This window comes from Coregonus lavaretus (assembly GCF_964263955.1).
Source record: "Coregonus lavaretus genome assembly, chromosome: 30".
NCBI classification, from domain to species: domain Eukaryota; kingdom Metazoa; phylum Chordata; class Actinopteri; order Salmoniformes; family Salmonidae; genus Coregonus; species Coregonus lavaretus.
The window spans coordinates 36,247,201-36,268,998 of record NC_140017.1 but is presented as its reverse complement, the minus strand read 5'-3'; the positions used below and the strand labels follow the sequence as shown (position 1 = coordinate 36,268,998).

At 45.3% G+C, this 21,798-nt stretch overlaps 1 protein-coding gene across 3 annotated transcripts in view; it reads right to left on the bottom strand.

Annotated features, from left to right (window-relative positions):
* Positions 1–21,798, bottom strand: part of st14a (ST14 transmembrane serine protease matriptase a) — a 48,292-nt gene that overhangs the window by 1,477 nt on the left and 25,017 nt on the right. For all 3 annotated transcript variants that reach the window (XR_014610280.1, XR_014610281.1, XM_084147786.1), the window contains exons 4-17: positions 21,519–21,589; positions 19,751–19,959; positions 16,173–16,407; positions 15,149–15,291; positions 14,862–14,965; positions 14,187–14,299; positions 9,628–9,761; positions 6,551–6,655; positions 6,298–6,405; positions 5,965–6,081; positions 5,144–5,269; positions 3,595–3,778; positions 2,248–2,519; positions 91–227 (exon numbers count right to left, since the gene is read on the bottom strand). Coding sequence is in view for 1 of the 3 variants with exons in the window: in XM_084147786.1 (XP_084003912.1) it covers positions 91–227; positions 2,248–2,519; positions 3,595–3,778; positions 5,144–5,269; positions 5,965–6,081; positions 6,298–6,405; positions 6,551–6,655; positions 9,628–9,761; positions 14,187–14,299; positions 14,862–14,965; positions 15,149–15,291; positions 16,173–16,407; positions 19,751–19,959; positions 21,519–21,589 (2,058 nt within the window). In the remaining 2 variants the exon portion in view is untranslated. The remainder of the gene's footprint in view (positions 1–90; positions 228–2,247; positions 2,520–3,594; positions 3,779–5,143; positions 5,270–5,964; positions 6,082–6,297; positions 6,406–6,550; positions 6,656–9,627; positions 9,762–14,186; positions 14,300–14,861; positions 14,966–15,148; positions 15,292–16,172; positions 16,408–19,750; positions 19,960–21,518; positions 21,590–21,798) is intronic.

Genomic DNA, 21,798 nt, shown 5'->3' with positions numbered 1-21,798 from the left:
CTCAGCACTCCTTTTGACCAGAGCCCTGTGTGGCAGCCCTACAGTATGGCCTGGTTCACAGGGATAGAGAGTTAGGTCAAAGTAAGGTACCTGGCATGCGTCCACTCCTCCAGTCAGCACTCCAGCACACATCATCCTGGAGGTGATCTGCCCTCCCATCAGACGGTTACACACCGTACTGTTGATGATACGGACCTGGGCCTTCTGCAGGATGGATGCACCAGAACCTAACATACAGACACATGCAGTAGTTATTATCATGATGCAGGAAGTGGGGGCATATTATCAGGAAGTGGGAGCATATTATCAGGAAGTGGGAGCATATTATCAGGGAGTGGGAGCATATTATCAGGGAGTGGGAGCATATTATCAGGGAGTGGGAGCATATTATCAGGAAGTGGGGGCATATTATCAGGGAGTGGGAGCATATTATCAGGGAGTGGGAGCATATTATCAGGAAGTGGGGGCATATTATCAGGGAGTGGGAGCATATTATCAGGGAGTGGGAGCATATTATCAGGGAGTGGGAGCATATTATCAGGAAGTGGGGGCATATTATCAGGAAGTGGGAGCATATTATCAGGAAGTGGGAGCATATTATCAGGAAGTGGGAGCATATTATCAGGGAGTGGGAGCATATTATCAGGAAGTGGGAGCATATTATCAGGGAGTGGGAGCATATTATCAGGAAGTGGGAGCATATTATCAGGGAGTGGGAGCATATTATCAGGGAGTGGGAGCATATTATCAGGGAGTGGGAGCATATTATTGTCACGGTTTCGGCCGAGGCTGCTCCTCCTCCTGGTTCGGGCAGGCATCGGCGGTCGTCGTCCCCGGAGTACTAGCTGCCACCGATCTATGTTTCATGTTCGTTTGGTTTGGTCTTGATGTTGTACACCTGTGTCTAGTTAGTCCTCATTTGTGTTCTATTTAAGTCTCGTTGGGTGTGTCTGTGTTTGTGTGTGATTGTTCCTGTCGTATGTTTGCGTGTCGATTTCCTTATTTCGCTCGGTTGAGCTTTACTCCACTGTGTTGGAGCGTTTTACGCACCTGTGTAGTGCGCCTTTTGTTTGTCGCCTACGTGCGTAGTTTCGCCTTCGGGCAAGTTTGTTCTGTTTTCCTTGTTGGATATTCCACTAAAGTCTTTTGGACTATACTTCGGTGTCCTGCGCTTGATTCCACCACTACACCCACCTACAGCATTTATGACAATTATCAGGGAGTGGGAGCATATTATCAGGAAGTGGGAGCATATTATCAGGGAGTGGGGGCATATTATCAGGAAGTGGGAGCATATTATCAGTGAGTGGGAGCATATTATCAGGGAGTGGGAGCATATTATCAGGGAGTGGGAGCATATTATCAGGGAGTGGGAGCATATTATCAGGGAGTGGGAGCATATTATCAGGAAGTGGGAGCATATTATCAGGGAGTGGGAGCATATTATCAGGAAGTGGGGGCATATTATCAGGGAGTGGGGGCATATTATCAGGGAGTGGGAGCATATTATCAGGGAGTGGGAGCATATTATCAGGGAGTGGGAGCATATTATCAGGGAGTGGGAGCATATTATCAGGGAGTGGGAGCATATTATCAGGAAGTGGGAGCATATTATCAGGGAGTGGGGGCATATTATCAGGAAGTGGGAGCATATTATCAGGAAGTGGGAGCATATTATCAGGGAGTGGGAGCATATTATCAGGAAGTGGGAGCATATTATCAGGAAGTGGGAGCATATTATCAGGGAGTGGGAGCATATTATCAGGGAGTGGGAGCATATTATCAGGAAGTGGGAGCATATTATCAGGGAGTGGGAGCATATTATCAGGAAGTGGGAGCATATTATCAGGAAGTGGGAGCATATTATCAGGAAGTGGGAGCATATTATCAGGAAGTGGGAGCATATTATCAGGGAGTGGGAGCATATTATCAGGGAGTGGGAGCATATTATCAGGGAGTGGGGGCATATTATCAGGAAGTGGGAGCATATTATCAGGAAGTGGGAGCATATTATCAGGAAGTGGGAGCATATTATCAGGGAGTGGGAGCATATTATCAATCTCTAACTGTTTGGGAACATCTTCATGCAACATGTTTGTATTCATATGTAGCAGAAAGCTAATTCAAAACATACTATAACATTGCTATTAAATAATTATAGCTACACAGCAATAAACTAAAATATTATGCAGTACATAGTAACTAATGCTGTATATGAAGGCAGAGACCACCCCCATTTTGACTCACCTCCCTCTCGTGTGGCGCCCCAACCCGTGATCCAGACAGAGTTGCCCGGGGGGAAGGTGTGTTGGGGCGAGGGCAGACAGATGGGTCTGATGTATTCAGAGAACGTCACAGGGCTGTCGAGCTCCATCAGAGCCATGTCGTTGTCGAAGGTGTAGGCGTTGTAGTAGGGGTGGGGGATCACCTGACGTAGGTTCCTCTTCTGAACGTTCTTAGTGTTCTGCTTCTGGATGTGAAGGCCTAGGTATGCCTCCCATACACCCGGCTGAGAATACCTAGAGAGAAACACAGGTTAGGATGGCTGGCCTAGGTATGCCTCCCATACACCCGGCTGGGAATACCTAGAGAGAAACACAGGTTAGGATGGCTGGCCTAGGTATGCCTCCCATACACCCGGCTGGGAATACCTAGAGAGATACACAGGTTAGGATGGCTGGCCTAGGTATGCCTCCCATACACCCGGCTGGGAATACCTAGAGAGATACACAGGTTAGGATGGCTGGCCTAGGTATGCCTCCCATACACCCGGCTGGGAATACCTAGAGAGATACACAGGTTAGGATGGCTGGCCTAGGTATGCCTCCCATACACCCGGCTGGGAATACCTAGAGATACACAGGTTAGGATGGCTGGCCTAGGTATGCCTCCCATACACCCGGCTGGGAATACCTAGAGATACACAGGTTAGGATGGCTGGCCTAGGTATGCCTCCCATACACCCGGCTGGGAATACCTAGAGATACACAGGTTAGGATGGCTGGCCTAGGTATGCCTCCCATACACCCGGCTGGGAATACCTAGAGATACACAGGTTAGGATGGCTGGCCTAGGTATGCCTCCCATACACCCGGCTGGGAATACCTAGAGATACACAGGTTAGGATGGCTGGCCTAGGTATGCCTCCCATACACCCGGCTGGGAATACCTAGAGATACACAGGTTAGGATGGCTGGCCTAGGTATGCCTCCCATACACCCGGCTGGGAATACCTAGAGATACACAGGTTAGGATGGCTGGCCTAGGTATGCCTCCCATACACCCGGCTGGGAATACCTAGAGATACACAGGTTAGGATGGCTGGCCTAGGTATGCCTCCCATACACCCGGCTGGGAATACCTAGAGATACACAGGTTAGGATGGCTGGCCTAGGTATGCCTCCCATACACCCGGCTGGGAATACCTAGAGATACACAGGTTAGGATGGCTGGCCTAGGTATGCCTCCCATACACCCGGCTGGGAATACCTAGAGATACACAGGTTAGGATGGCATGCACACACACACTAACCCATATAGACCTCCATGTACCCAGCTGGACACACACACACAGGGAGAATCCTCCACAGGTACCTGGTCTTGGCGTCATCCTGGACGCAGTGGGCAGCAGTAACCAGCCAGCGCTGGCTGATGATGGATGCACCACAGACGTGACCGGCGTTCTTAATGTGGAGGCTGACCTGCCACGGGAACTCCCCCTCCTCTGCGTCCTGACCACCCACGATACGGCTCGTCTTAAACAGACTCCGCCCACAATCTGAAACAACACAATCAGCATTTAGTCAACAGCAGGCTGCTACACTGAGACCAATGCAGTAGTCAATCACACTAACATTTTACATTCAGATATTTAGAAAGGGGTTTATAAGTAGTAAAACTATGTTTATAGATCGTTTATAAATCTGTAATTAACAGTTACGGCTCATTTGGTGTGAACCATGGCGTGTTGTGAGGGGAGTGGTGTGAACCATGGCGTGTTGTGAGGGGAGTGGTGTGAACCACGGCGTGTTGTGAGGGGAGTGGTGTGAACCACGGCGTGTTGTGAGGGGAGTGGTGTGAACCACGGCGTGTTGTGAGGGGAGTGGTGTGAACCACGGCGTGTTGTGAGGGGAGTGGTGTGAACCATGGCGTGTTGTGAGGGGAGTGGTGTGAACCATGGCGTGTTGTGAGGGGAGTGGTGTGAACCACGGCGTGTTGTGAGGGGAGTGGTGTGAACCATGGCGTGTTGTGGGGGGAGTGGTGTGAACCATGGCGTGTTGTGGGGGGAGTGGTGTGAACCATGGCGTGTTGTGGGGGGAGTGGTGTGAACCATGGCGTGTTGTGAGGGGAGTGGTGTGAACCATGGCGTGTTGTGAGGGGAGTGGTGTGAACCATGGCGTGTTGTGAGGGGAGTGGTGTGAACCATGGCGTGTTGTGAGGGGAGTGGTGTGAACCATGGCGTGTTGTGGGGGGAGTGGTGTGAACCATGGCGTGTTGTGAGGGGAGTGGTGTGAACCATGGCGTGTTGTGAGGGGAGTGGTGTGAACCATGGCGTGTTGTGAGGGGAGTGGTGTGAACCATGGCGTGTTGTGAGGGGAGTGGTGTGAACCATGGCGTGTTGTGGGGGGAGTGGTGTGAACCATGGCGTGTTGTGAGGAGAGTGGTGTGAACCATGGCGTGTTGTGAGGAGAGTGGTGTGAACCATGGCGTGTTGTGAGGGGAGTGGTGTGAACCATGGCGTGTTGTGAGGGGAGTGGTGTGAACCATGGCGTGTTGTGAGGGGAGTGGTGTGAACCATGGCGTGTTGTGAGGGGAGTGGTGTGAACCATGGCGTGTTGTGAGGGGAGTGGTGTGAACCATGGCGTGTTGTGAGGGGAGTGGTGTGAACCATGGCGTGTTGTGAGGGGAGTGGTGTGAACCATGGCGTGTTGTGAGGGGAGTGGTGTGAACCATGGCGTGTTGTGAGGGGAGTGGTGTGAACCACGGCGTGTTGTGAGGGGAGTGGTGTGAACCATGGTGTGTTGTGGGGGGAGTGGTGTGAACCATGGCGTGTTGTGAGGGGAGTGGTGTGAACCATGGCGTGTTGTGAGGGGAGTGGTGTGAACCATGGCGTGTTGATTCGGGGACAGAGGGAGTGTCTTACCACAGTTGGCCTCATCTGATTTGTCCTCACAGTCAGGTGTTCCATCACACTCCGGGTTCTCCTTGTTGATACACTTGTTGTTCTCACACTTATAGGTGGAGTCAGAACACTGCACATTATCCATAACTGGGGAGAGGAGAAGAACCACATGAACGTAGAGGTGGAGCCAGAACACTGCACATTATCCATAACTGGGGAGAGGAGAAGAACCACATGAACGTAGAGGTGGAGCCAGAACACTGCACATTATCCATAACTGGGGAGAGGAGAAGAACCACATGAACGTAGAGGTGGAGTCAGAACACTGCACATTATCCATAACTGGGGAGAGGAGAAGAACCACATGAACGTAGAGGTGGAGCCAGAACACTGCACATTATCCATAACTGGGGAGAGGAGAAGAACCACATGAACGTAGAGGTGGAGCCAGAACACTGCACATTATCCATAACTGGGGAGAGGAGAAGAACCACATGAACGTAGAGGTGGAGTCAGAACCACATGAACGATCCATCCGCAAATACTAAGACAGGCCATAAGTGTTAGTGTGGAACCCAAATACAAATTAAAATGTGTGTTTATTCGTCACGTACACAGGATACAGCAGGTGTAAACAGTACAGTGAAACGCTTACTAGCTCTTCCTCAACAATGCAGTTCTACCAATCCTATTAAATTAAATACAGAGAACTGATATGCTCTCTGAAACAATGGTGAACCAACTTATCCGTTTGGATTTCAGGCTACATCCACCTGTAAAAACGTCTGTATAAATAAAATGTACTTGATTGATTGAACTGATCGAGAGAAATGTCTACTCACTTCGTCCACAGTCGCTCTCGTCTGACCCATCTCCACAGTCATCATTCCCGTCACAGCGCTTCTTCTCCGAAATACACTTTCCGTTGCGACATGTCAGCTCCCCCGCCTTACAGGCCCCTGAGGAGAACAGAACAACCAGAAGAGGAGACATGATATAATAACACAGTATGCTGGAAATATCCTTCAATCACAACTTTACTTTTGGTACACTGCTCCTGAATGTAACTTAATGTGTGTACACATGAATCAACTGGAAACAGGATGAGAGTGAGTGACTTCTGTTCCATCTGTGGACAGGCCTGAGGCTTCAGACTACAGGACCGTGAAACATACCACAGTTCAGTTCATCAGTGTCATCTCCACAGTCGTTCACGCCATCACACTCCCAGAACTTGGGTTTACACAGGCCGTTCTTACAGTGGATCTGAGTGGCATCACACTCTACACACACACACACACACACACACACACACACACACACCTTGGTTACATTTGGTAAACAATGATCAATCTTTAGTATTAATCCATCTAATATCCATTAAAACGTTTTCTGCAGACAAAAATCAATGAGTTTGTTAGTACTCACTGCAGTTCATCTCGTCGCTCATATCTCCACAGTCGTTCCAGCCATCACACTTCAGCTGTGTTTTGATACAACGCTGGTTATTGCACTGGAACTTGTCAGGACAGGCTGGGGATGAAAATAGAGGAGGGACAGTGGGAGGGGTCAGCTAAAGGAAAACAGTGAATGCTCCCCTCCCCAATATGAGTGGCCAGGAACCAGTGAATGCTCCCCTCCCCAATATGAGTGGCCAGGAACCAGTGAATGCTCCCCTCCCCAATATGAGTGGCCAGGAACCAGTGAATGCTCCCCTCCCCAATATGAGTGGCCAGGGACCAGTGAATTCTCCGTTCATTAACACCTCCCCAATACTGTACTATGGAACAAAGATAAATGATATGAAGAATGATAGTAAAAAGCTTTGGAGCACCTTAAATGACATTTTGGGCAACAAGGCAAACTCGGCTCCATTAATTGAATGATTCATCACAAAACCCACTGATATTGCCAACTACTTTAATTATTTTTTCATTGGCAAGATTAGCAAATTTAGGCATGACATGCCAACAACAAATTCTGAACCTACACATCCATGCATAACTGACCAAATTATGATAATTCCATATTGTTACGATCGTCGAAGGAGGAGGACCAAGGCGCAGCGTGGAATGCGAACATATTTATTAAATAATGATCACACGAACAAAACGATAACGTGACGTCCTTGGTTACATACACAAACCAACACGGAACAAGAAACCACACCAAATGAATGCCAAACGGCTACCTAAGTATGGCTCCCAATCAGAGATAACGAGCTACAGCCGTCTCTGATTGGGAGCCACCCTGGCCAACATAGAAATACAAAACTAGACTAGCACACAAAACACAAAACACAAAGAAACAACACACCCTGGCTCAACATAACACAGTCCCAGAGCCAGGGCGTGACAGTACCCCCCCCAAAGGCGCGGACTGCGACCGCGCCAAACATAAACTTAACAGGGGAGGGCCGGGTGGGCATTCCTCCTCGGAGGCGGTTCCGGCTCCGGGCTTGACCCCCACCCTCCAACCAACCCACCAAAGCGCCCCTGGTCCGGTCTGGCCCTGCTGGCCGGAGCTGGACTGAACACTGGTGGAGCGGATTGCTCTAGCTCCGGAGTGGAGCAGCTGACCGGTGCCGGACCAGGCACCGGTGGAACAGGCACGGGCTGTGCCGGACTGACGACGCGCACCACAGGCTTGGAAAATTACTGAGGATAATAGCGGACGATATTCCCACCCCTATTTGCCATATCTTCAATTTAAGCCTACTGGAAAGTGTGTGCCCTCAAGCCTGGAGGAAGCAAAGTCATTCCGCTACCTAAGAATAGTAAAGCCCCCTTTACTGGCTCAAACAGCCGACTAATCAGCCTGTTACCAACCCTTAGTAAACTTTAGGAAAGAAATTGGGTTTGACCAGATACAATGCTATTTCACAGTAAATAAATTAACAACAGTACAGCACTTACACAAATGACTGATGATTGGCTGAGAGAAATTGATAATAAAAAGATTGTGGGAGCTGTTTTGTTAGACTTCAGTGCAGCTTTTGACATTATTGATCATAGTCTGCTGCTGGAAAAACGTATGCGTTATGGCTTTTCACCCCCTGCTATATTGTGGATGAAGAGTTACTTGTCTAACAGAACACAGAGGGTGTTCTTTAATGGAAGACCTGTCCAACATAATCCAGGTAGAGTCAGGCATTCCCCAGGGCAGCTGTCTAGGCCCCATACTTTTTTTCCATCTTTAGTAATGACCTGGCGCTGAGTAAAGCCAGTGTGTCTATGTATGCGGATGACTCAACACTATACACGTCAGCTATTACAGCGACTGAAATGACTGCAACACTTAACAAAGAGCTGCAGTTAGTTTCAGAATGGGTGGCAAGGAATAAATTAGTCCTAAATATTTCTAAAACTAAAAGCATTTTATTTGGGACAAATCATTCACTAAACCCTAAACCTCAACTAAATCTTGTAATGAATAAATGTGGAAATTGAGCAAGTTGAGGTGACTAAACTGCTTGGAGTAACCCTGGATTGTAAACTGTCATGGTCAAAAAATATTGATGCAACAGTAGCTAAGATGGGGAGAAGTCTGTCCATAATAAAGCACTGCTCTGCCTTCTTAACAACACTATCAACAAGGCAGGTCCTACAGGCCCTAGTTTTGTCGCACCTGGACTACTGTTCAGTCGTATGGTCAGGTGCCACAACCACAAAGAGGGACTTAGGAAAATTACAATTGGCCCAGAGCAGCACGGCTGGCCCTTAGATGTACATAGAGAGCTAACATTAATAATATGCATGTCAATCTCTCATGGCTCAAAGTAGAGGAGAGATTGACTTCATCACTGCTTGTGTTTGTGAGAGGTGTTGACATGTTGAATGCACCGAGCTGTCTGTTTGAACTACTGGCACACAGCTCAGACACCCATGCATACCCCACAAGACATGCCACCAGAGGTCTCTTCACAGTCCCCAAGTCCAGAACAGACTATGGGAGACGCACAGTACTACATAGAGCCATGACTACATGGAACTCTATTCCACATCATGTAACTCATGCCAGCAGTAAAAGTAGATTTAAAAAACTGATAAGACTACACCTTACGGAACAGCGGGGACTGTGAAGAGACAAACACACAAGAACATATGCACTATACACACACATGTACACATGGATTTTTTATTGTAGATATGTGGTAGTAGAGTAGAGGCCTGAGGGCACACAATGTGTTGTGAAATCTGTAATGAATGTATTGTAATGTTTAGAATGTTAGATAACTGCCTTAATTTTGCTGGACCCCAGGAAGAGTAGCTGCTGCCTTGGCAGGAACTAATGGGGATCCTTAAGAAATACAAATACAAATATGAGTGGCTAGGGACCAGTGAATGCTCCCCTCCCCAATATGAGTGGCCAGGGACCAGTGAATGCTCCCCTCCCCAATATGAGTGGCCAGGGACCAGTGAATGCTCAGGTCATCGCTTGTCTTGTATTGTGCAATGAGCCACTTGCTTAAGATGATTTGATGAACAATCAAGATTTCTACTTACGGTCTGTGGACTCGAAGGTCTCGTACTTGGCGCTGAATCCTCTGTCTACATAGGAGGCATCAGAGTAGAAGACTACCGTCATGGTGTTTGTGTCACTGGTTACTACAGAACTGGATGGAAGTTCTCCACAATACCTGATAGACACATTACAACAACAGGTCAACTCGCCACAATACCCGTGTTGGAGTCTAGCTTGAAATATACTTATTCATGTTACCATACCAGAACTTAGTGATTACTTTACATATATAAGAAATGTATATGTTGGGGGTCAAGGAAGGGTAAAAAGGAACTTGGTGTGTGGAAAGTTACTAAGTGAGAAAAGGGTAAGTGCAGAAAGTTCATATTCAAATATATTAATTGTAGAATATGAATGTTCCTAAGGAGGGAGGCAAAGGGCAACAGTCTAGTTTCAGTTCTTGAGAAGGCAGACCAGCTGCTGAGGAACCAGGACCATGAGGGATGTGGAACCAGGACCATGAGGGATGTGGAACTCTAGATAAGGTCAACAGTTTGAGAGACAACTGGGGATGACCACAGGGGCCCACCCCGAAGACCATCTCACAAACACACACACACTCTTCCACGCCCAGATGTGCTTGTGTGACTTGTATGTTTTCTCTGCAGCCGTGTGACCCAGTGGCTGAATAAACTTGGTTTGAGCTTTTTCTAGTCGTTTGAGTTTTTACTCTTGTTTGTTGAGAACCTAACACCTGATACAGACAATAATAAGGTCAATCTAATACTACATTCAAACTACAAGACATGTGGAGGCCACAATGTGGACAGAAGCACTTCATAGCAGTATCTGGTATTTATAAATATTTTTCAAAACATTTGAATATTTAAAATTGTTATTTATAAAATAAATTACAAATAGTGGACCAAATTGTATTTAAGAGGATTTTCAAATACTTATTTCAAATGCTATTTTCAAATACCTGGGTTAAAACGCATGGGAGTGTATTTACAGTGGCTTTTCGAAAATATTCACCCCCCTTGGCATTTTTCCTATTTTGTTGCCTTACAACCTGGAATTAAAATTGATTTTTGAGGGGTTTGTATCATTTGATTTACACAACATGCCTACCACTTTGAAGATGCAAAATATTTTCTCTTGTGAAACAAACAAGAAATAAGACAAAAAAACAGAAAACTTGAGCGTGCATAACTATTCACCCCCCCAAAGTCAATACTTTGTAGAGCCACCTTCTGCAGCGATTACAGCTGCAAGTCTCTCGGGGTATGTCTCTATAAGCTTGGCACATATAGCCACAGGGATTTTTGCCCATTCCTCAAGGCAAAATTGCTCCAGCTCCTTCAAGCTGGATGGGTTCCGCTGGTGTACAGAATCTTTAAGTCATACCACAGATTCTCAATTGGATTGAGGTCTAGGCTTTGACTAGGCCATTCCAAGACATTTAAATGTTTCCCCTTAAACCACTCGAGTGTTGCTTTAGGAGTATGCTTAGGGTCATTGTCCTGCTGGAAGGTGAACCTCCGTCCCAGTCTCAAATCTCTGGAAGACTGAAACAGGTTTCCCCTCAAGAATTTCCCTGTATTTAGCTCCATCCATCATTCCTTCAATTCTGACCAGTTTCCCAGTCCCTGCCGATGAAAAACTTACCCACAACATGATGCTGCCACCACCATGCTTCACTGTGGGGATGGTGTTCTCGGGGTGATGAGAGGTGTTGGGATTGCACCAGACATAGTGTTTTCCTTGATGGCCAAAAAGCTCAATTTTAGTCTCATCTGACCTGTGTACCTTCTTCCATATGTTTGGTGAGTCTCCCACATGCTTTTCTTTAAGCAATGGCTTTTTTCTGGCCACTCTTCCGTAAAGCCCAGCTCTGTGGAGTGTATGGCTTAAAGTGGTCCTATGAACAGATACTCCAATCTCCGCTGTGGAGCTTTGCAGCTCCTTCAGGGTTATCTTTGGTCTCTTTGTTGCCTCTCTGATGAATGCCCTCCTTGCCTGGTCTGTGAGTTTTGGTGGGCGGCCCTCTCTTGGCAGGTTTGTTGTGGTGACATATTTCGTAAACATTTTTAATAATGGATTTTAAAAATGGTGCTCCGTGGGATGTTCAAAGTTTTGGATATTGTTTTATAACCCAACCCTGATCTGTACTTCTCCACAACTTTGTCCCTGACCTGTTTGGAGAGCTCCTTGGTCTTCATGGTGCCGCTTGCTTAGTGGTGTTGCAGACTCTGGGGCCTTTCATAACATTTTTTTACATTTACATTTTAGTCATTTAGCAGACGCTCTTATCCAGAGCGACTTACAGTTAGTGAGTGCATACATTTTATACATATATATTTTTTTTTTCTTCATACTGGCCCCCCGTGGGAATCGAACCCACAACCCTGGCGTTGCAAACGCCATGCTCTACAAACATCCCTGCCGGCCATTCCCTCCCCTACCCTGGACGACGCTGGGCCAATTGTGCGCCGCCCCATGGGTCTCCCGGTCGCGGCCGGCTACGAAAGAGCCTGGATTCGAACCAGGATCTCTAGTGGCACAGCTAGCACTGCGATGCAGTGCCTTAGACAACTGCACCACTCGGGAGACTTAAATAAAGTCCACCTGTGTGCAATCTAACTAATTATGCGACTTCTGAAGGTAATTGGTTGCACCAGATCTTATTTAGGGGCTTCATAGCAAAGGGGGTGAATACATATGCACGCACCACTTTCCGTTATTTATTTATTTCATTTCACTTAACCAATTTGGACTATTTTGTGTATGTCCGTTACATGAAATCCAAATAAAAATCAATTTCAATTACAGGTTGAAATGCAACAAAATAGGAAAACGCCAAGGGGGATGAATTCTTTTGCAAGGCACTGTAAGTCAGTGTATTTGAATCGTTCAAATACTTTCCAAGGGTGGTTCCCAAAATGCATACTACCGTGCTCCGAGAACACAAATTGGAGCACGGGAGGGTCGGAGCATGAGTCCAAATCAAAGTATGCAAAACTGAGCACGGAGGGTACTTCTCGGATGCGTACTCCGTTTGCACATATTTTGAAGCATGCATCGATGCAAGCTTCAATGGAAAGTATGCACAGAAATATGACGCATCCATGTAAAAAAACGACGCAAAATGTATTGAAAACAATGGCATTTTTCCTGCCTACAACACCCGCATAGATTGCAACCCTGTAGTAAGTCAATAGGGATAACTACCTAGCTAGCCTTGGAGAATTAGTAGCTAGCTACCCACAAATAATTGACATTTACAAGTGCCTTTAGAAAGTATTCACACCCCGTGACTTATTCCACATTTTGTTGTGTTATCCAAAAAAATTGCCTAGTCCTTGCCGATGACAAGCATACCCATAACATGATGCAGCCACCACCATACTTAAAAATATGAAGAGTGGTACTCAGTGATGTGTTGTGTTGGATTTGCCCCAAACATAACGCTTTGTATTCAGGACATAACGTTTTTTTTTTTGTTGCAGTTTTACTTTAGGGCCTTATTGCAAACAGGATGCATGTTTTGGAATATTTTTATTACGTACAAGCGTCCTTCTTTTCATTTAGGTTAGTATTGTGGAGTAACTACAATGTTGTTGATCCCTCCTTAGTTTTCTCCTATCACAGCCATTAGACTCTGTAACTGTTTTAAAGTCACCATTGGCCTCAGGGTGAAATCCCTGAGCAGTTTCCTTCCTCTCTGGCAACTGAGTTAGGAAGGACGCCTGTATCTTTGTAGTAACTGGGTGTATTGATATACATTTACATTATTTAGCAGACGCTCTATATACCATCCAAAGTGTAACTAATCACTTCACCATGATATTCAGCGTCTGCTTTTTATTTAATTTAAATGTTTTACCCATCTACCAATAGGTGCCCTTCTTTGCGAGGCGTTGGAAAACCTCCCTGGACTTTGTGGTTGAATCTGTGTTTGAAATTCACTGCTCGACTGAGGGACATTACAGGTAATTGTAGGTGTGGGGTACAGAGATGAGGTAGTCATTCAAAAATCATGTTAAACACTATTATTACACACACAGTGAGTGCATGCAACTTGTCATGTACATGTTTACTCCTGAACTTATTTAGGCTTGCCATAACAAAGGGGTTGAATACTTATTGGTTCTTTCCATTTTTAATTAATGTGTAAACATTTGTTAAATCATAATTCCACTTTGACATTATGGGGTATTGTGTGTAGGCCATTGACAAAATCTGTTTAATCCATTTTAAATTCAGGCTGTAACAACAACACTTAGTGGTACTGTACCTGGCATAACATTACTTTTAGGTCGTTTTTTGCCTGTTAAACTAGCTGGCTAGCTAGATTATTCCAATTCACATATAGCTAGCTTGAACATTATGAAGTAAAATTTTTGCTTTGTGTGTGTGTGTGTGTGTGTGTGTGTGTGTGTGTGTGTGTGTGTGTGTGTGTGTGTGTGTGTGTGTGTGTGTGTGTGTGTGTGTATATATATATATATATATCTTGTTTAGTCTCTATTGCCCTGGCTTGAAAAACGTTCAGTGAATGGGTGATAATACTGAAGGGTGAAGCTCTTCTCAAATATCTCACCTCTTCTTGTTGATCTCTACATAGTCCTTGTTACAGTCCTTAGCGTTCTCCTGACCCAGCTCTGATAACAGGAAGGTACTGAACTTGACCTTCACTGACTTACCAGCAGGGACCTGGGGGTGGGGGGGGGGGGGGGGGGGGTATAGTAGCACAGTCAAACATTACACACACTTAGCCTGATACAATAAAACCTCTATCAGCCAATATCTAAAATCCTCAATATCTGATTGACTGATTTTATTTGATAATCTAAAAAAAAACACTTCTGAAGTTGTTCCACGTTTCACTATGATGTGACCCCAGTACAGTATAAACACTTCACTGTATTGTGACCCCAGTACATTATAAACACTTCACTGTGTTGTGACCCCAGTACAGTATAAACACTTCACTGTATTGTGACCCCAGTACAGTATAAACACTTCACTGTGTTGTGACCCCAGTACAGTATAAACACTTCACTGTGTTGTGACCCCAGTACAGTATAAACACTTCACTATGTTGTGACCCCAGTACAGTATAAACACTTCACTGTGTTGTGACCCCAGTACAGTATAAACACTTCACTGTGTTGTGACCCCAGTACATTATAAACACTTCACTGTGTTGTGACCCCAGTACAGTATAAACACTTCACTGTGTTGTGACCCCAGTACAGTATAAACACTTCCTCACGTTTATATTCCATTCACAGTAGGTGTTGGGCGCATAGTAGTTGGGGAAGTTTGGGGATGTGAAATTCCCTGTCTCTCCTGACAGCTGACCACCACATGCCAGGTCTAAAAACAAAAAATCAGAGATGATCACATTAAAACACAACAGACAAATCAAACATTTTTAAATAGTAGATAATGTATCACTGTTGATAACAGTATGTGAAGGGCCAGACGATTCCTCACCATGTGACTTAACCAGGAAAAACTCTAGTAGTAGTAGTAGCAGTAGTAGTAGTGTTATTGTACCTTTGCTGCCCTGGGGGACCTGAGAGAAGTGGGCTCTGAGTCCTGGGTAGTTCTTATTGTTGTTAGTAACCAAGGTTACCAGCATCACGTTCCGGGAGGACTGGAAGATCAGGGGGGAGCTGGGAGAGTGGTAGCCACAAATCCTGACGAAAATTCATTCAACAGAATGCAGACTAGTTACACATCTATCAGTGCTCATCATTATGACAGACTGTTCGATTAGGTCCCCTAACCAAAGGCTGATAGATTAGGTCCCCTAACCAGGCTGTTAGATTAGGTCCCCTAACCAAAGGCTGATAGATTAGGTCCCCTAACCAAAGGCTGATAGATTAGGTCCCCTAACCAAAGGCTGATAGATTAGGTCCCCTAACCAAAGGCTGATAGATTAGGTCCCCTAACCAAAGGCTGATAGATTAGGTCCCCTAACCAAAGGCTGTTAGATTAGGTCCCCTAACCAAAGGCTGATAGATTAGGTCCCCTAACCAAAGGCTGATAGATTAGGTCCCCTAACCAAAGGCTGATAGATTAGGTCCCCTAACCAAAGGCTGATAGATTAGGTCCCCTAACCAGGCTGTTAGATTAGGTCCCCTAACCAAAGGCTGATAGATTAGGTCCCCTAACCAAAGGCTGATAGATTAGGTCCCCTAACCAAAGGCTGATAGATTAGGTCCCCTAACCAAAGGCTGATAGATTAGGTCCCCTAACCAGGCTGTTAGATTAGGTCCCCTAACCAGGCTGTTCGATTAGGTCCCCTAACCAAAGGCTGATAGATTAGGTCCCCTAACCAGGCTGTTAGATTAGGTCCCCTAACCAAAGGCTGATAGATTAGGTCCCCTAACCAGGCTGTTAGATTAGGTCCCCTAACCAGGCTGTTATAGTAGGTCCCCTAACCAATGGCTGTTAGATTAGGTCCCCTAACCAGGCTGATAGATTAAGTCCCTTAACCAGGCTGATAGATTAGGTCCCCTAACCAGGCTGTTATAGTAGGTCCCCTAACCACAGTGCAGACAGACAGCAGACTCACTCTTCCATGGCAAAGCTCTCGATGGCCACCAGGGAGTCGTAGACCTTAACAAAGTCGTTACGACAGTCCTCCTCTAGGTTAAAGGTATCAAAGTCCAGTTTGAGCACGTGACCAGGGTCGGCTCTCAGCTGCCATTGGATGAAGGTGTTGGGCGGGTATGGAGCATTGGGGAAACCAGGTGACACGATTGTTCCAATCTGATTTGCTCTGGTGTGTTCTGTGTACCTGTAGTATTCTGAGGAGACATGGACACTCAGAACACGTCCTAATGGCACCCTAGTCCCTATATAGTGCACTATTTCTGGCCAGAGCCGCACAAGGTTCTACATAGGGAATAGGGTGCCATTTCAGATATGTCCTCATTCTCATGCTAGGAGGAAGTACACTACATGGCTAAAAGTATGTGGACACCTGCTCAAACAACATCTCATTCCAAAATCATGGGCATTAATATGGAGTCCCCCCTTTGCTACTATAACAGCCTCCACTCTTCTGGGAAGGCTTTCCGCTAGATGTTGAAACATTGCTGCGGGGACTTGCTTTCATTCAGCCATAAGAGCACTAGTGAGGCCGTGCACTGATGTTGGGCGATTAGGCCTGGCTCGCAGTCGGCGTTCCAATTCATCCCAAAGGTGTTCGATGGGGTTGAGGTCAGTGCTCTGTGCAGGCCAGTCATGTTCTTCCACACCGATCTCGTCAAACCATTTCTGTGTGGACCTCGCTTTGTACACGGGGGAATTGTCGTGCTGAAACAGTAAAAGGGCCTTCCCAAACTGTTGCCACAAAGGTGGAAGCACAGAATAATCTAGAATGTCATTGTATGCTGTAGCGTTAAGATTTCCCTTCACTGGAATTAAGGGGCCTAGCCCAAACCATGAAAAACAGCCCCAGACCATTATTCCTCCTCCACCAAACTTTACAGTTGGCACTATGCATCAGGGCAGGTAGCGTTCTCCTGGCATCCGCCAAACCCAGATTCGTCCGTCGGACTGCCAGATGGTGAAGCGTGATTCATCACTCCAGAGAACGTGTTTCCACTGCTCCAGAGTCCAATGGCGGCGAGCTTTACACCACTCCAGCCGACGCTTGGCATTGAGCATGGTGATCTTAGGCTTGGCCCGTACTTAGGCTATGGCTGCTCGGCCATAGAAATCCTTCATGAAGCTCCCGACGAACAGTTATTGTGCTGACGTTGTTTCCAGAGGCAGTTTGGAACTCGGTAGTGAGTTTTGCAACTGAGGACAGACTATTTTTACACGCTTCAGCCCACGGCGGTCCCGTTCTGTGAGCTTGTGTGGCCTACCACTTCACGGCTGAGCCGTTGGTACTCCTAGACGTTTCCACTTCACAATAACATCACTTATAGTTTACCGGGGCAGCTCTAGCATGGTAGAAATTTGACGAACTGACTTGTTGGAAATGTGGCATCCTATGACGGTGCCATGTTAAAAGTCACTGAGCTCTTCAGTATGGGCCATTCTACTGCCAATGTTTGTCTATGGAGATTGCATGGCTGTGTATTCAATTTTATACACCTGTCAGCAACGGGTGTGGCTGAAATAGCCGAATCTACTAATTTGAAATAGTGTCCACATACTTTAGGATAATAAACATCTACCGTGCCTTGCAAAAGTATTCATCCCCCTTGGCATTTTTCCTATTTTGTTGCATTACGATCTGTAATTTAAAATGGAATGAAAGAAATAACTTGTTTCAAATAATTCTACAAAATAAATAACGGAAAAGTGGTGCGTGCATATGTATTCACCCCCTTTGCTATGAAGCCCCTAAATAAGATCTGGTGCAACCAATTACCTTCAGAAGTCACAAAATTAGTTAAATAAAGTCCACCTGTGTGCAATCCAAGTGTCAAATGATCTGTCACATGATCTCAGTATATATACACACACCTGTTCTGAAAGGCCCCAGAGTCTGCAAAACCACTAAGCAAGGGGCACCCCCAAGCAAGCGGCACCATGAAGACCAAGGAGCTCTCCAAACAGGTCAAGGACAAAGTTGTGGAGAAGTACAGATCAGGGTTGGGTTATAAAAAAATATCCGAAACTTTGAACATCCCATGGAGCACCATTTTAAATCCATTATTAAAAAATTGAAAGAATATGGTACCACAACAAACCTGCCAAGAGTGGGCTGCCCACCAAAACTCACGGACCAGGCAAGGAGGGCATTCATCAGAGAGGCAACAAAGAGACCAAAGATAACCCTGAAGGAGCTGCAAAGCTCCACAGCGGAGATTGGAGTATCTGTCCATAGGACCACTTTAAGCCGGACACTCCACAGAGCTGGGATTTACAGAAGAGTGTCCAGAAAAAAGCCATTGCTTAAAAAAAAAAATAAGCAAACATGTTTGGTGTTCGCCAAAAGGCATGTGGGAGACTCGCCAAACATATGGAAGAAGGTACTCTGGTCAGATGAGAGTAAAATTGAGCTTTTTGGCCATCAAGGAAAAACGCTATGTCTGGTGCAAACCCAACACCTCTCATCACCCGAGAACACCATCCCCACAGTGAAGCATGGTGGTGGCAGCATCATGCTGTGGGGATGTTTTTCCATCGGCAGGGACTGGGAAACTGGTCAGAATTGAAGGAATGATGGATGGCGCTAAATACAGGGAAATTCTTGAGGGAAACCTGTTTCAGTCTTCCAGAGTTTTGAGACTGGGACGGAAGTTCACCTTCCAGCAGGACAATGACCCTAAGCAAACTGCTAAAGCAACACTCGAGTGGTTTAAGGGGAAACATTTAAATGTCTTGGAATGGCCTATTTAAAGCCTAGACCTCAATCCAATTGAGAATCTGTGGTATGACTTAAAGATTGCTGTACACCAGCGGAACCCATCCAACATGAAGGAGTTGGAGCGGTTTTGCCTTGAAGAATGGGCAAAAATCCCAGTGGCTAGATGTGCCAAGCTTATAGAGACATACCCCAAGAGACTTGCAGCTGTAATTGCTGCAAAAGGGGGCTCTACAAAGTATTGACTTTGGGGGGGTGAATAGTTATGCACGCTCAAGTTCAGTTTTTTTGTCTTATTTCTTGTTTGTTTCACAAGAAAAAAATATATAAAAATATTTTGCATCTTCAAAGTGGTAGGCATGTTGTGTAAATCAAATGATAAAAGTAATCATTCTATCCCCCCCCCCCCACAAAAAAAAGAAGGAAAAAAATATAAAAATATTCATATAGAAAAAATAACAAAAATAAACATATACTATAATTTTAGAAAAAATAAATAAATAAAGTGGTTGTCGCACTGGCTATCATAAGGTGAATGGATAAGAGCGTCTGCTAAATGACGTAAATGTAAAATGTTATACAAACCCCCCCCCAAAAAACAATTTTAATTCCAGGTTGTAAGGCAACAATGCCAAGGGGGGGGGGAATACTTTCGCAAGCCACTGTATGTCTGATTCACAGAATTCACCTTCCAAATTTTCACAGCATTTACTGTGGTAACTGGTCACATTCAGAGGGAATTCTCTACTCTAACTGATATAAGCTCAGGTGCAAGCAGATTATGTATAATTCATAAGTGCTGCTGGAATAAGAGCAGAACTCACCACTGAAGGATGTTGAGAACATTCTAGAGTCCAGAGCAGAGTTCACGACATCATCAAACACCAGATCGTTGCCAGGCTTGTTGAGAGAGAACGTCCTCTGCTCCTTATCCACTATCTTGTCCATGGAGGACATGGCCTTGTCCACCGCTGCCTCCTGACCAGATGGCACTTGAAACTCTGACAGGTAGTAGGCTATCACACTGCCTTCACTGGAATACATACATAAACAAACATTATTCAAGTGTTTCATTCTAATATCTACAGTGGAATAAGTTAGAATATCCAACACCTTGCTTCATGACACCTTTAGCTTCAATGACTGCAACCAAATGCTTCCTGTAGTTGTTGATCAGCCTCTCACGTCGCAGAACTGCTTTAACTCAGCAATATTTGTGGGTTTTCAAGCATGAACTGCTCGTTTCAAGTCCTACCACAACATCTCAATTGGGATTAGGTCTGGACTTTGACTAGGCCATTCCAAAACTTCAAAAGGTGTTGCTTTTTAGCCATTTTCATGTAGACTTGATTGTGTGTTTTGGATCATTGTCTTGCTGCATGACCCAGCTGCACTTCATCTCACATACGGATGGTCTGACATTCTCCTGTAGAATTCTCTGATACAGAGCAGAATTAATGGCTCCTTCTATTAAGGCAAGTCGTCCAGGTCCTCAGGCAGCAAAGCATCCCCAAACCTTCCTACTACCCCCATCATGCTTGACTGTTGGTATGAGGTGCTTACTGTGGAATGCAGTGTTTGGTTTTCGCCAGACATAACGGGACCCATGTCGTCCAAACAGTTGACTCAAGTTTGCCAAAAAGCACCTGGATGCACTTGGATGATCATCAAGACTGTTGGAAGAATGTTCTATGGACAGATGATTCAAAAGTATAGCTTTTTGGACGAGATGGGTCCCATTATGTCTGGCGAAAACCAAACACTGCATTCCACAGTAAGAACCTCAAACCAACGGTCAAGCATGGTGGTGGTGGTGTGATGTGTTGGGGATGCAATTACTTTTTCACACAGGGACATTGGGTGCTGCATAACTTTGTTTATGAAATAAATGAAATAAGTGTAATTGTTGTGTTTTGTGTTCACTTAGGTTACCTTTATCTAATATTAGGTTTTTGGTTGAAGATCTGATAGGGCGGCAGGTAGCTTAGTGGGTAAGAGCGTTGTGCCAGTAACCGAAAGGTCGCTGGTTCTAATCCCTGAGCCGACTAGGTGAAAAATCTGTCGATGTGCCCTTGAGCAAGGCACTTAACCCTAATTGCTCCTGTAAATCGCTCTGGATAAGAGCGTCTGCTAAATGACTAAAATGTAAAATGTAATAACATTCAGTATATTCAAAAATATGTAAAAGTAGAGAACATTAGAAAGCGGGGCAAATACTTCTTCACGGCCCTGTAGTATCTACAGTCCCTCTATCTACAGTAGAATAACAGTTCGAAGGTCCAACACCTTGCTTCCTTCTAACCGTTATGCTGATGTGGCTATTGGAACAATGTGTAGCATGCTGACCAAATGATTTATTGAGAATAATGGTGGTATAGTTGAATGGTTTAACAAGATAAATAACGGTGGTAACAGAACAATGGTGTAACTTGAAAAAGGAGAAAATTAAAAAGTGTCCAAAAGGTGTGGTAAATCTCTGCTCTGTTATGGATTCAAACAGATCAGCTACATGGGGATTAGCAAACAGGCATGCAATGGTGGAAAGATCACGCAGATTATCAGCATGCGATCACACTCATACAGTTACTGTACCTGAAGGCTTGTATGGTGGAACCAACATAGTACTTGGCCAGCTGGGGCATCTTGTTGTAGAGTGTTCTCAGCTGAAAAATGAAAAAAAAAAAAAAAAAAAAACACAGGAATGAATTAACTGAAATGATTATATTTTCTTTCATTTAGAATGTTTGCGTGTGAATCTTGCTGCACAATGTATTATCCTCAGACACAAATGATTGATTGATTTATTAAAGTGACTTATCAGTAGTGGAAAGACCATGACTACAACCCAAATGACACCCAGTCAAAAGTAGAG